Source organism: Delphinapterus leucas, chromosome 11 (assembly GCF_059928025.1).
Source record: "Delphinapterus leucas isolate spDelLeu-1000000601 "Yukka" chromosome 11, BTC_Dleu_Yukka2, whole genome shotgun sequence".
NCBI classification, from domain to species: domain Eukaryota; kingdom Metazoa; phylum Chordata; class Mammalia; order Artiodactyla; family Monodontidae; genus Delphinapterus; species Delphinapterus leucas.
The window spans coordinates 15054572-15069386 of record NC_143139.1 but is presented as its reverse complement, the minus strand read 5'-3'; the positions used below and the strand labels follow the sequence as shown (position 1 = coordinate 15069386).

At 34.7% G+C, this 14815-nt stretch overlaps 1 protein-coding gene across 1 annotated transcript in view; it reads left to right on the top strand.

Annotated features, from left to right (window-relative positions):
* PLCZ1 (phospholipase C zeta 1) overlaps nt 1-14815 on the top strand; it is a 43329-nt gene that overhangs the window by 12131 nt on the left and 16383 nt on the right. The window contains exons 4-7 of the mRNA XM_022577692.2: nt 4002-4203; nt 6779-6923; nt 10853-11002; nt 14108-14347. Coding sequence (XP_022433400.2) covers nt 4002-4203; nt 6779-6923; nt 10853-11002; nt 14108-14347 — 737 coding nt within the window. The remainder of the gene's footprint in view (nt 1-4001; nt 4204-6778; nt 6924-10852; nt 11003-14107; nt 14348-14815) is intronic.

Genomic DNA, 14815 nt, shown 5'->3' with positions numbered 1-14815 from the left:
CTCTCAAGTGTTCAGAGATTAGCTTATTCAGAAAAGCAAAATGATGATTCTATTACAAGTACTGTAATGGAAGAAAGGGTCTTGATATTCATTAATAAGATAAAAACCCAGGTATAGGCACTTTTCCATTTTTATACACTATCTTATTGAAAAATATATGAATATTAAATTAGCTAAATGAAAACAATTCTAGGAAAGAATAAAACATTATAAAATCACTAATTTCCCTGTTGTTTATACACATAATTGTCTACAACATTTCATAAACATTAAAACATTTTTTCTTTTATTTTTTGAATGCAGTCATCTGGTTTAAGTTCAATGACCATTTTGGCTAGTGAGCTGTTGTATAGTTTTTTTTTTTTTTTGTCATATAGTTTTTTATCTCTGTCTCATCTTTCATAGGCTAAAATATTTCAGTTTTTTCCATTTATGTTTATTTTTTAATAAAATAATAATGTAATAAAATATGCACAAAAAACACTATTAAAGCATGCTGTTTAACCCTACAGAAATTAATAGAGTAGCTCAAAATATTTATTAACAAGGGATATATGAAAGCCCAAGTTCTGCCTTTGAAAACTGGTTTATGGCCATCAATGCTTAACATACGATAATATGGGTCCTAACAAAACAAGACTTATTCCTTCATGGGCTCATACATTCATAATCTATTCAAATGTTTATCTGTGGCCACCGAGTATGGTTCTAGGAGCTGGGGATACAGTGGAGAACAAGGCAAACTAGGTTTCATATTCCTGATAGGGGTTGGAGGGAGATTGACAATAAATAATTAAACTTACAAATGGATAATTTCAGGGAGTGCTACGTACTGTGAAAAAAATAAAATAGAGAGTAGACAAGCATGAGGTCTAGCTCAAGTTGGTTGTTTTTTATTTTTTAAACATCTTTATTAGAGCATAATTGCTTTACAATGGTGTGTCAGTTTCTGCTTTATAACAAAGTGAATCAGTTATACATATGTCCCCATAGCTTGGTTGTTTAGGAGAGTCCTCGATGGGGATGCGATATTTGAGCTGAGACGTAAGTGGGGAGAAAGAACTAGACATGTGACAAGAGAAGTGTTGGCCCTGAGTTGGAGAATCGAGGAACAAGAGGAGGACAGTGTGGTTGGAACCTGGAGAATGAGGGCTAAAGGCGTTTGGACAGGGATTAAGTCATGTTGGTCTTTTTGGCCACAATTAAGATTTTGGCTCATGATTCAGTGCCACGTAAAGACCTTGGAGGCTTTTAAGTACCATGGTGGTAAGACTGAAGATAGTGCTAGTAAGAGTTTGGTCTGATCACGATTAAAACTTTGCAGGTTTGGAACAAGATAAAGAGCTTGCATCAGAACGTAAACAAAGTACATCTCTAAGCACATCTGATGAGTCCAGCTGACTTCTTTCCTTTCAATAGCAAAGACCTTCTCTAAGAAAGTAGTGAATTGATTTAGGCTCTGGTTCAAGCCCTTTATGTCATTGCCACCTGGAAACAACCAGTTCACAGACAAGCGCTTTTAGTAGCATTATTCCAGTCAATATTCCAAAAAAAAATTGCCACTGTTACCTGCAGGTGGTAAATTAAAAGATACAAAGGGATAATGGGATGGTGCCAGTGACATCCTGGAATTGTGTTTGTATTTTAACCATAATATTACACTGTTCATCTATTTCATCTTTTGGGCCTTACTCTGCTTCCATTCAGATAGTTTCACACAGCCAAGACCTTGCATTTCATTTACATGGCTATTGATCACTTTAGAGACTTATTAAGGTCAATTTGAATTATGATCTTACAGTCCCAAATGCTGCCAAGTTTCTCAGTCTCATCCCACATTGATACTTGACATATGTCAATACCAAATAAGGAAAACCTCATTTTATTTTAAAAATAAAAATCCATGAGATTAATTCTCAGTCTGGTAGTTTTTAAAGGCATAAGAGGAGTTTGTTTTCTATTCCAGTACCAAAGATAGTTACTTAATTAGTTAATAGTTCACAAGGGCTATAGGCCAATCACTGCTAATTGCACTGGGAAGAAGAATAAATTCATGCAAATCGTTACTATTAAAATATATGATGCCTTTGCCCCATACACTCACATGTTTCTAAATTTGCATAACTGAAATAGTTTGCATGACTGTAAACATTTTATGTATTTTCTTCTAGCTTTCATTTTTTTAAACCAAAATTGTAAGAGCATTTTGAATGCTGGCTTTTTCATTTTTATGATGTCATAAACATTTACTTATGTCACTGTATATTTTTTTTCTGATACATTATTTGTAACGGCTGCTTAGTATTGTATCATAGCTTGAGATTTAATTTGTTTCCTCCCCTCATTTATTTTGCTTTTATAAATAATGCTAGTGTGAGCATTCTTGCACATCCATCTTTGTCTGAGGCTCTATTTCTGTAGTATAAATTCCCAGAAATAAAATTCTTTGCCAAGGATCAACACTCTCTATTCTAAAGTGAATACTCACACCAACTTTTAATTTGAGGCAAACTGAGTAATCGGCAACAAAAGCAACAGTAACTAACCTTTATAGAGCTAATATATAAAGTTAGTATGCAGGGATGGGTGTTATGATTACAGTAAGTCCCCTACATACGAACGAGTTCTGTTCTGAGAGCGAATTTGTTCGTAAGTCCAACAAAGTTAGCCTAGGTACCCAACTAACACAATCGGCTATATAGTACTGTACTGTAATAGGTTTATAATACTTTTCACACAAATAATACATAAAAAACAAACAAACACAAAAAATAGAACATTTTTAATCTTACAGTACATTACCTTGAAAAGTACAGTAGTACCAGCTACATCACTGCTGCTTTTACGCTTGCTTCTGGACATCCTGGGCTTGAAGTAAAGATACTGTACTACTTTATACAGTACTGTACAGTAAAGTATACAGAAGCACAACCACTTGTAGAGGATGCATGCACGTGACAGTGTACGCCAGACACATGAGCTAACTTATGTGATTGGACATGCAAATGCAAGTTTGCATCTTTGAAAGTCGCAACTTGAAGATTTGTATGTAGGGGACTTACTGTACCACCATTCCGAAGATAGGGAGAAGTTAATTAACAGGCTCCTCATATAACAAATAAATGGATTTAACCCAAGCTGTCTCATTCCAGAGCCAGTGTTCTGCTTAAATAGATAATTTTGGTTTATATGATACTGAGTATAAAAGTGCAGAGATCATTTGCTAAAGATGGTAATATGCAAATGACTCAGCAGTTGCATTTATAGGCATGCACCCAACAGAAACATGTACATATTTGCACCAAAAGACATGTCCTGGTTGTTTATAGCAGAACTTTTTATAATAACCCCAAACTGGAAATAATCTAAATGCCCATCAAGAATAGAATTGATAAACAAATTGTGGTGTACTCACACAATAGAAAGCTATATACAAATGGGAATAAAAAATGTCTAACTGTGTGCATCTACAAGAATAAATCTTATAAACAATGTCAGGCAAAATAAACCGGTCACAAAAAAATACATATTGTGTGAGTCCATTTATATAAAACACAAAAACCAGGGAAAATGGAATCTATGCTGCTAGAAGCCAGACCGTTGAATACACTTGGGGGTGGGGTGTGGGTGGAGGAAGACTAGAAAGTTAGCAGGAGGCGGTCTTCTGGGGTGCTGCTCTGTTCTTTCACCTTGGTGCTGGTTACATAGATGTTTAGCTTGTGGAAATGAATGGATCTATGACATATGTACTTTTCTTGTATGTATTTTTAAAATATTAAAAATCAGAGATTAAATAATATATAATCTACTTGAATGTTGATATAAAAGAACTAAATATAAGAACCTTAGAAAAATTTGCTTCCAAAGAAACATTAAAAATAGTATTAATATTAATTCTAAATGAATATTCTAGAAACAAACTCTGCTACTAAGTTTTAAAGTGAGATGTAATTTATATACTACTAATGATATTTCTGCATTCTTTTTATTTATTTTCATAGTTAAACAAGCACACCAGATGTCATTTGAAGGTTTTACAAGATACATGGATTCGTCTGAATGTCTACTATTTAATAATAAGTATGAAAGTGTTTATCAAGATATGACTCATCCACTGAGTGATTATTTTATTTCAAGTTCACATAATACGTACTTGATATCTGACCAATTAGTGGGACCAAGTGACCTTTGGGGATATGTAAGGTATTTCGATTTTTAAATCCATTATATTTTAAAGATGTTTGAAAGTTCCTGGTGGTGTCTACCTCAGTAGGTAATAATTCACAGTAAAAGAAGGCTATGCATGTTATAAAAACACATAGGGAAGAGGAATTTTGATTCGTGCATATCTTGGATATCCAATCTTTGGGTGGTTGTATAATGTATTCAATATATTATTATCATACACTTCCCTTCTAATCCTGTCTGCCAACCTCCTCTCCCCAGTTATTGGCCCTTGGAAGTTTCCTGAGCAATTTGGATACTTCGTATAGGAAAATATGTGAAGAAGACTTTAAAAATCTTATTTAGCTAATCAGAACATCTGGGGTTTCTAAAATAATATGGTTAAAATTAATTCTCAGACATCTCAGTGCTATAAGGAAAACCAACACATACATTATATAATGTGGCCTTTATAGATAATATATATACTTATATGTCAGACGATTTACATAGATTAAAGGCAGTCTACGCTGCACCATTAATTTTGCGTTCTACAATGTGTCATACTGTTAATACCAGTTTAGTTTCAGCTTCAGTTTAGTCAGTCAGCTGAAGATACAGTGGTGAGCAAGATTTTCAAAGTTGCTGCACTCATTTGTTCATGAGAATAGGCAGCTAATAAGCAGATAAACAAATCGATATTTCCAGGGACTGATTCACATGGAGAAGATGAACTAAGGTAATTGTGGGGTGAAGGGTGTTACTTTAATTGAAGGGTCAGGAAAGCCTTCTCAAGAGGATATAGTTGTGGTCTGAGTGACGATAAAGAGGAAGTTTCAGGTCTAGTGGAAGGGCATGCTAAGTAGAAGAAATAATCAGTGCTTGGCATGTTCACATGAGAGAAAGACAGCAAGTGTGGGTGGAAACAAATAAATGGAGAATGAAGGGAGGTGAGCTTGAGGAGGTAGACAGGATGCATTTATGAGGGTCTTGGAGACCCTGGAAAGGAAAATGGATTTATTCTAGTTGCATTGGGAAGCCATTGGAGGGAATTTCCTTGGGATAATATCATAATTTGATTTACTTTTTACTGTGGAGGAAAGACTGATGGTGCAAGAGTGGAGGTAGAAGATGCTTTGGGAAGACATTGTAGCAGTCCAGGTGATGACGATCATTTAGATGGTGAATTCATGAGGCAGCAGCTGAGATAGAGGGCTGAATTTGAAATATTTTAAGGAGGCAGAGCCAACAAGGTGATTCACCCGGTGATTTGAAGAGAGGTATGAGGGAAAGAGAGTATCAGGATTTTGGACCTGATAACCTAGGATATGATGACATTATGGACAGAGGTGGTAAAGCCTGGGAGAGGAGGCCATTGTAGGTTGTGAGGCAAAAGCAAAAGTTCTGTGATGGCCATGTTCAGTTTGAGATATCAATTAGTTATCAAAGGGCTAGGTCAGATAGTCAGTTGAGTGTATGTGTCTGGGATTTAGAAGAAGTATCCAGACTGGAAAAATAGGATTGGAGGCCATTGGTATATAGGTGATATTCAAAGCTATGTGATTGGGTGATATTACTTAGGAAAAATCATAGAAAAGATATCTTATAGTCCCATGATAACATCAAACTTAGAAATTAATATTGCTTCTCCAGTTTAAAATCTAAGTAAATACATAAATCCACAAACTCAGAAATATATCTGTTTAGAATCCTGTAAAGATTGCCCCATTCATAGCTCTACTTTTATTACAGAAATTTCTATTCATACCTCATTATATTAATTTTTTAAAGAGAGAAACTACACATTTTAAACAGGTTGACTTAGAAATACAGAAAATTACTTTTGAATTCCAAGAAAGTGTTCCACCCATGTGAAAATTTAAAGTTAAGTTTAATTGTATTTCTTCCTCTATTTCCTTACACACCTGTGGAAGATACACTCAAAATGCAAGTCTTTCAAAATTTCTCTACTTATGAGAGGTGATGTAATGCAATGTTTACCTATTAATATTTAAGTTTCTGGTGCTAATCTTTCCTCCCTTTCTCTCATTTGTTAATTATATGATAGATATAACATTTTTGTGTCTCAGTTTCCTCCTCTTTAAAAGAGGAAAACTAATATTAACTGCATTAAATATTTTAATCCACAAAAAGCCCCTTAAACTTATTTAAGTGGAGAATTTCTTTCCTGAGTGAGAGACAAATTTTCATTCGTTCCCACGTCATTATTCATTCATTTCACTCCGTGTGAGACAGTGAAAAGTGCCCTCCACACCACCGCTGGGGGAGAGACAACTTCCTTTTACATGCTTCTGAGTAAAAGGGTTGGCATGACACAGTGCAATCCACTCAAAACATTTTTGCCGGGGACCAAACCGTGTAGTTAAAATAAGCAGCTTGGTAAAGGTTGGCTTGATCTAAGGATGTAATTAAACCTATCTAGAGATGTAGCAAGAATCAGTATTATTTAGGTTGTCCTCCATGAAAAATTTTTTTCCCACAAAACTATAGAGGGTTTTGATCTATTAATAGGGAATGAAATTCATGTAGTATTTTGTTAAAGGTATAAACCATGATCTAGGAATGACCATTTATTTTGTTTAAATTTTACTAGTGCCCTTGTGAAAGGATGCCGTTGCCTGGAAATTGACTGCTGGGATGGATCACAAAATGAACCTGTTGTATACCATGGTTATACATTCACCAGCAAGCTTCTGTTTAAAACTGTTATCCGAGCGATACACAAATACGCATTCATAGTACGTGCATATCTTTGTTAAATTACAGTTATGTAAACATAAGATAATTTACTTGTTTCAAAATCCTATAATGCTTGACCTTAGTTTAGATCAGCAGTATTTCCAATTGTGGGTTATGATCCATTAGTTGGCAGTGAAATCCATGTAGTATATCATTAAAGGTAGATTTATCAAAGTTAATCTCAGGTAGTAAGGTACATGTGGTTTCACGGAACTTTTTAAAAAAATTTAAAAAATTTTGTATACAGCAGATTCTTATTATCTATTTTATGCACATTAGTGTATATATGTCAATCCCTATCTCCCAGTTCATCCCACCCCCCCCCATGCTTTTCCCCCTTGAGTTTCATGGAACTTTTTGTTTAATTATATAATATATATTATGTGTGTGTATTTATGTGTGTACACGTGTGTATTGTGTCATAATATAAATTATATTTCTTACCATGAGCTAATTGCCAGAACAGTTTGAGAAACACTGGCCTATGTAATAGTAAATATTTTACCAACATTTGAATATTTTGCTTTCAAGACACAAATGTCAAAAATGTATTATCTCAACATTTGGCATTTTTTCTACTATGGTGTCAGCTACTTATACAGAAAAGAATGTTTAGAAGTTTACTTTGGATTTCAAAATTATTGTTAAATGAATTGTTACAGATTCAAAGATTTAATTCTTTCTAGAGCTGCTTAATTCAGCTTAAAAACCCTCCTCTATAAATTGAGCCGGTTTTAACAGTCATTGAATTCTGAATAATACTTGATTCCATTGACAAGTTTGGCTAATTCAGTACCTTCCGACATTTTAAATTGTTTTTTTAAACTTAGTATATGTGATTTCTTTCTTAAGTACTTCAACCATAGTGCAGTTGAAGAGATTTAATTAACAAAATCTTATTGAGTACTTAATGTATATCTAATAAATTAAATTTACAAATTTGAAAAACCTAAAGTACTCCTAAATAAGTCAATGTATTATCTGTAAACATAAGCATAACTTAAAATCACACAGTTAAATCAATTGCTCCATTATTTATTAGAAATAGAGTATAAAATACTAAATATTCACAAAATAAATATAAAATATTTAAAATTTTATCTTAGTATAAAACCTTGATATATGGCATTAATTCTCTTAAACAACTAATTTCTGATGATTTCTAAATTTATATCTCTATCCAAACTTCTCCCTTGAATTTTACACCAATATAGACAACTTCCGATTTGACATTTCCACTTGCATATTTAATAGGTATAATTAACATGTTTAGACTTGAGCTCCAGATAATATTCCTCTTTTTCCTAGTCCCACTTTTGCCGTGGTCCTTCCCATCTCAGTTAATGTTAACTTTTATGTGTTCGGCCTAAATCATTGTTGTCAACGTTAACAGTCCCTTCTTTTCTCTCTAACCCCTCAATAAGTTCTTCAGCAAATCCTCTTGACTCTACTTTCAAAATATACACTGAATTTCCCCATTCTCACTGTCACTGTACTGGTCAACTACCATCACCTCTCACTTGGATGATTACAATGGCTTCTTATCCAGGGTTCCTGCTTCTCTCCCTCCTCCCCTGTGGTTTCATCTCAATATATCAGCCAGAGTGACTTTTTGGTAAGTCAAGTCATGTCATTCCGCTTTTCAAACCCTTCAATCCCACTCAAAATAGAAGCTAAGGTCCATACCTTGACTCCCAAGGCCCTACATGACCTGTTTTCCATTACCTCTCTGACCTCTCCCTTGTTCTTGTGACCATTCTGGCCTCCTTACCCTTTTTCAGACATATCTCAAAGCGTTTGCACTTGCTATTCCCTTCGTCTGAAATACTCTTCCCAAATATTTGAGTAGCAAACTCTCTCACTTCATTCAGGGTGGGTAACTGAGGGAATAAAAGGAAATAGAGACAATCTTAAAATTAAAATGACTTGCAAGGATGGACAAACCCCTACAGCTTCTAAGACTCCAAAGAGTAAGCGATGGAAAAAAAAGGCTTTGAGCAACAGACTCAATGAGACTTCTCAGTTGGATAACGTGACACAGTTTTGCAGGAAAGGTTAGATCAAAGGTTGAACTTTTTGCTCAATATAGTCACCATTAATCTGGGGAAGAGAGAACAATGAAATAAAATAGACTTGATAACTGTGGCTTGGAAAGAACTTTGGATATAGTTACTGACACATGTGACTTACTAGAAACAAACATATGAAACTGAAGTTTTTGAGGAAGTTGTATTGCTAAAAACTAAACCAAACATAAGTCTGACTTGTTAGGTGAACGTTAAAACAACGCTTGGTCAGGAAGTGAGCTGCAAAAGTGGCTTGGCTTTAAGGAAAGCCAACTCCTCAGCACATGCTTTAGATATGAACAAGGAGGATAACGCCAGAGGACCTTCCCAGAGGGTGGAGCCAGAGACCACAGAAGACAAAAAAAAAAAATGAGTTCTTCCCAGTGAGTGAAGTCAGGGCCTAATCAAGAAATCCATTTGCTAGGCCTTCACTTTGCCTAGTCTCAAAATCACTTATTATATTAGGGAAAAGAATTTTACACTATTCTCTTAATATTAGACTGAGTCAATATATATGTACATGGGTATTTACGAGGTCATTTTTTAGGCTGAACCCCAAAGATATTAGGTTCTAATTCCTGGAAATTATAAATGTTACTTTATTTGGAAAAAGGGTCTTTGCAGGTGTGATGAAGTTAAGAATCTTGAGGTGAGAGATTATCCTGAATTATCTGGGTGGGCCCTAAATGCCATCCTATGTATCCTTATTAGTGGGAGGTAGAGGGAGATTTAATACACACAGAAGAAGAGGCAATGTGAAGATGAGGGGCAGAGATTGGAGTGATGTGGCCACAAGCTAAGGAACGCTGGCAACCACCAGCAGCTGGAAAAGGCAAAGAACAGATTTCCCCTAGAGCTGCTGAAATTTTAGCCAGTGAAACTGATTTCATTTTAACCAGTGAAACTGATTTCAAAATCTTGGCCTCCAGAATTATGAAAAGATGAATATCTGTTGTTTCATGTGACCAAGTTTATGACAATTTGTTACAACAGCCATAAGAAATTAATATACTCATACATTAATAAGGCATAATATTATATGTGATATATGTAACATATGACATATATATCAAAGGTCTGTAATAATGCAGCAGACCTTGCAATTCCTTTTCTTATTATTCTAAATTGGTAAATTTGTGTCCTGATAATTATATGTGGAAACAAAATAAAGAAAATAATTTTGAATAAGATCCCAAAAGGAGTGCTGTTCACTATTTTGTGACAAATTTAAAAGTTACAATGGTGACTAAGGGCAGAAAATATCTTTGTAGAGTCACTTTTACTTACTAGATACTCTTTGTTATTAAAGATTGGAAATATCTTTATCTTTGTTTTTTATTATAAAGCAATGAGTTTTGATTATAGAATTTAAAATTGAAAAAGTAGAAAATTAACCTTTTTTTAACTTACCACGGTTAAAGTTTTTCCTAAAAATATCTAAACATATATATGTAGTTTTAAAAAAAAAGTAGAATCTCACTCTTTGGCAACTTGTTTTTCTTCATAAGACTAGATCATAGATAACTTTCTGTAGAGTATATATAGCTCTACCTCTTTTGTGACAGAGTTATATCATTCCTTTAAAAGGATATGCCATAATTTATTTAAACAAGTACCCACTGTTGGGTGCTTCAGTTTTTTTTCCTATACTTCTAATGCAAATAGTAATAATTTTCCTTTTTATACAGATTTAATGTTCCCTGTTTTGTCAGACTCAAAACTATTTTCAGTTTAAAGAAAACGTAATAATTTTGCGAAGGTACTGAACATTAGAAATGTTTTAAAATTAAGTGCTTCTATAAATTGCATTAAAGTTATTGAGGAGTTTTGATTAATAACTGTAGTAATGGTTAATTTTTTAGACATCTGACTACCCAGTGGTGCTCTCTTTAGAAAATCACTGCTCCCCTTCCCAACAAGAAGTGATGGCAGACAATTTGCAGTCTACTTTTGGCGACGCCTTGCTTTCTGATACTCTTGATGATTTTCCAGACAAATTACCTTCACCAGAGGTAACACTTTGTCTGAGAAGCTCAGGTTAAGAAAAAGAGAAAAAAACATGCTACTATTGTATTGGCCCATGAAACTGGGCTAGAGATCAATGACAAATGCTTAGTTTTGATTATTTATAGAGATGTATCTTTGCAATGTGTTTCCGAGGAAATAGTCCCGTGAGCATGTAGGTGAATACATTTTGATAAAGAGAATATATAGAGATACACCTAAAAATTCACATTTTAATTGTGCGTTATATCCCATGTGTCCAAAATTTCAAGTCAGTTAATATTAGACCACAGGAATTTGGTATGTTTTACAGGCCAAAGGCTAAGAAAGAGGCAAAGATCTAGGCTGTAAATAGAATTCATGCCCAATACCTCAGCATCTGGGTGGCAGGTTCCCCCTTTTTTAATCTGCTCTTTTCAATGTCCCTGTCTCTACAGACGTCTTACCATCTTCAGTTGAGCATACTCAAGTATTTGGTTTAAAAAAAGCACCCACACCCTACCCTCAGGATTGCAGTTTCTACTCCAGCTATCTTTTTATTTTATTATTTCCTTTCTGAACCCAAATTTTCATTTCCTTGCCTCCTCACAACCTACCTAATCAGGCTTCCTCTTCCACGTGCACCAAGTAAGTATTTCGGTGTGCTCATCACTTTCCTACCAGTAAATTCTTTTTTTTTTTAATATTTATTTTCTTTATCTTTTTTTTTTTTTTTTTTTTGGCTGCATCGGGTCTTAGTTGCAGCACGTGGGATCTTTGTTGAGGCTTGTGGGGTCTTTCACTGGAGCGCATGGGCTTCTGTAGTTGTGGAGTGCAGGCTCCAGGTCACATGGGCTCTGTAGCTGTGGCACTTAGTTGCCCCGCGTCATGTGGGATCTCAGTTTCCCAACCAGGGATTGAACCTATGTCCCCTGCATTGAAAGGCGGATTCTTTACCACTGGACCACCATAGAAGTACCCACTACCAGTAAATTCTAACGGACCTATTTCAGCCTTCCTCTGACTTGTTGCCTTGACAACATTCAACGCTATGGATGCCTCCTTCCTTTCCGTGAAGCACTTCCTTCTGTAACACCACATTCTTCAGGCTTTCTTCATTCCTCTCTGGCCACTCTTCAGTTTCCTCTGCTGGTCCATTCTCCTCAACCCAAATTTTATCAGGTGATAAATGAACTTTTTTCTTTTTTGACACTCCTAACCAATAGTTTAATTTTGACATGTCATCATTTTGGTAGATATAGTATATATTTGTAATATTTGAATATCCGCCTTTATATTTGTCTTTATTTTATTAAAATGAGTAGAAAATTTAAAGATGAAAGTGTTATGACACTAAGGACAAGAGGTATAGGACTCACGATAGAATTAAGACAGAGAAAAATAAACTGAACAAATGGACAAACTGTGACTCTTTCACCTGATGAGAATGCTCACAGGCTAAATGTGTTCAATTATGACAGAAAAGAAATATTAAACAACTTGTGCAGAGTGCTGTAAACACATCATCAGAGATTAAATCTAAGAGTCATGGTCTAATTCAGGAAATTATAATAATAATTTCAGTTTTCTAGGAATAGAATTCCTCCTTATTATTTATAAATCTATTTTTTAGTATTCAGATATATAATTTCCATTAAAGCTTTTGCTTCCACACTAAAGTAAGGAGATGCTTTCCAATGAGTAAATGAGAAATTAGAGATAAAGTCATTTTCTCATACTGTGCTTAGCCCTCAGTATACAAAAGAATTGCCTGGAGACTTGTTAAAGAGACATAATTCTGTCCCACAATTCAAGATTCTGGTTCTCTAATTTTGAAGTAGATTGCAGAAATCTTTTCCTTTAACAAGCACCCCAGGTGATGCTTTTGACACTTGTGGTTGCAGAGTGCACTTTGGTAAACTCTGTATTAGTAACACGAGGGTCATGGTAAAAGAGAGAAGACCCAAGATGATGGAATAATTTGAGTGGGTACCTGAGGATGACAAAGAGAAGGGCAATCAAAGCTCCTCAAAGAAAAGAACTTTAGGGACTTCCCTGGTGGTCCAGTGGTAAGATCCCACATGCCGCGGGACAGCTAAGCCCACGTGCTACAACTACTGAGCCTGTGTGCCTCAACTAGAGAGCCTGCGTGCCACAAACTACAGAGCCCACGTGCTCTGGAGCCCATGCACCACAACTACAGAGCCCACAGCTAGAGAGAAGCCCGTCTGCCGCAACCATAGGTCCCGCATGCTGCAACAATGATCCTGTGTGTCACAACTAAGACCCAACACAGCCAAAAATAAATAAATACATACATAAAAACATTATAATAAAAAAAGAAAAGAATTTTTCTTCATAGGGTAGATCCCAGTAACATTATATACAATGAACCAGGCACTTACTAAGTATGTTTGTTAAATTAATGAATATTTGAAAAGGGCAGAAATAAGTAAGTGAAAGAAAGGAACCAGAAGGCTTTGGATTTAGAATGAGTGACCCAGATGGTGAATTTTGCCATGCTCCTAGTTTTGATGGGCAGGAAATATTAAGTTGATGATGCTCGTATGCAGTACAGTTGAAATGTGAAGATTTATAAATCTTTAGCTTAAATTTAGTCTTTACTAGATGTCAAATACTATAATAGGCATTTTTATATACCTGATCTCATATAATACTTCTAATGTTGGATAAGAGAGTGATGACCTGAAGCATTCACTACCAGAAGTTATAACATTCTAATTTCTGTAACATTGAAAATATGTATATATATAATTATATAAATAATAATTTATATAAAATTATATAATTTTAATAATCTATAGAAAATTATATATATAATTTTCATGTATTTCAAATTTGTGCATAGTAATAATTTATGGAATGTAGAAGAAATAGAAAAGAAAAGAAAGCCCCAATCATTACAGGTGTATTTTTTGGTGAATTTTGGTCAATACAATAATATCACTGGTTTCTATTAGGTTTTTAGGAATATGGAAAAAAGATGGAGCTTTTACATATCTTACTACTGTGGGCAAATTGAAAATATGATGAAAGACTTTTCGATGACAGTGACAAGTGCAAATTTACCTGTGCATGTGTAATTGTATCTTTCTTTCAAATTGTTCCTGTAGGCATTAAAATTCAAAATATTAGTTAGAAACAAGAAAATAGGAACTTTAAGGGAAACCCGTGAAAGGAGAGGTTCTGATAAGCATGGTCAGGTAGAGGAATGTGAAGAAGAAGAGGAGGCAGAGCAAGAGGAGGAGGAATATGAGGCCAAAGGACCAGAACCATCGGATGCTTTTCAAGATGATTTGGAAAAGGAGGCAGAGTCAAAAGGGGCAGTCAGAATTCCACTCTTCAAGAAAAAGGTGAGATGAGGCTTTGCGAAAGCCTTACAAGTGATTGAAAAGTTGTCTTACTGTTTTGTTGAGTAGTTTTAAAACATTTTGGAGGAAACATCTTTTTCCTACTTATAATAACTTCAGTCTATTATTTAAAATTTGTTTGGAAAAAACTAGCAGTGGACAAGAAGTTTTAGAAGTCATCTATTCCTGTATTAGCTGTTTGTGATTATTTTTTTCTCTACAGCTAACAAATATTATGCCTTCTTATGTATTAGACACTGTGCAGTGTACAAAAGATAGTGTATCTGCTCTGAAGGCGATCATACTGTCAGAGACAAGAAAAGCACTATTTATATTATATAGTATTTTAAGTATACAAGTTAGCTTGACAAAGGAAGGTATACACGGTTGCAAGAGATACAAAACTAATTCAGCTGGTTTAAGTAAAATGTGAATTAATTCAATTGGTCCACAGAAATGAAAAGTTTAGGG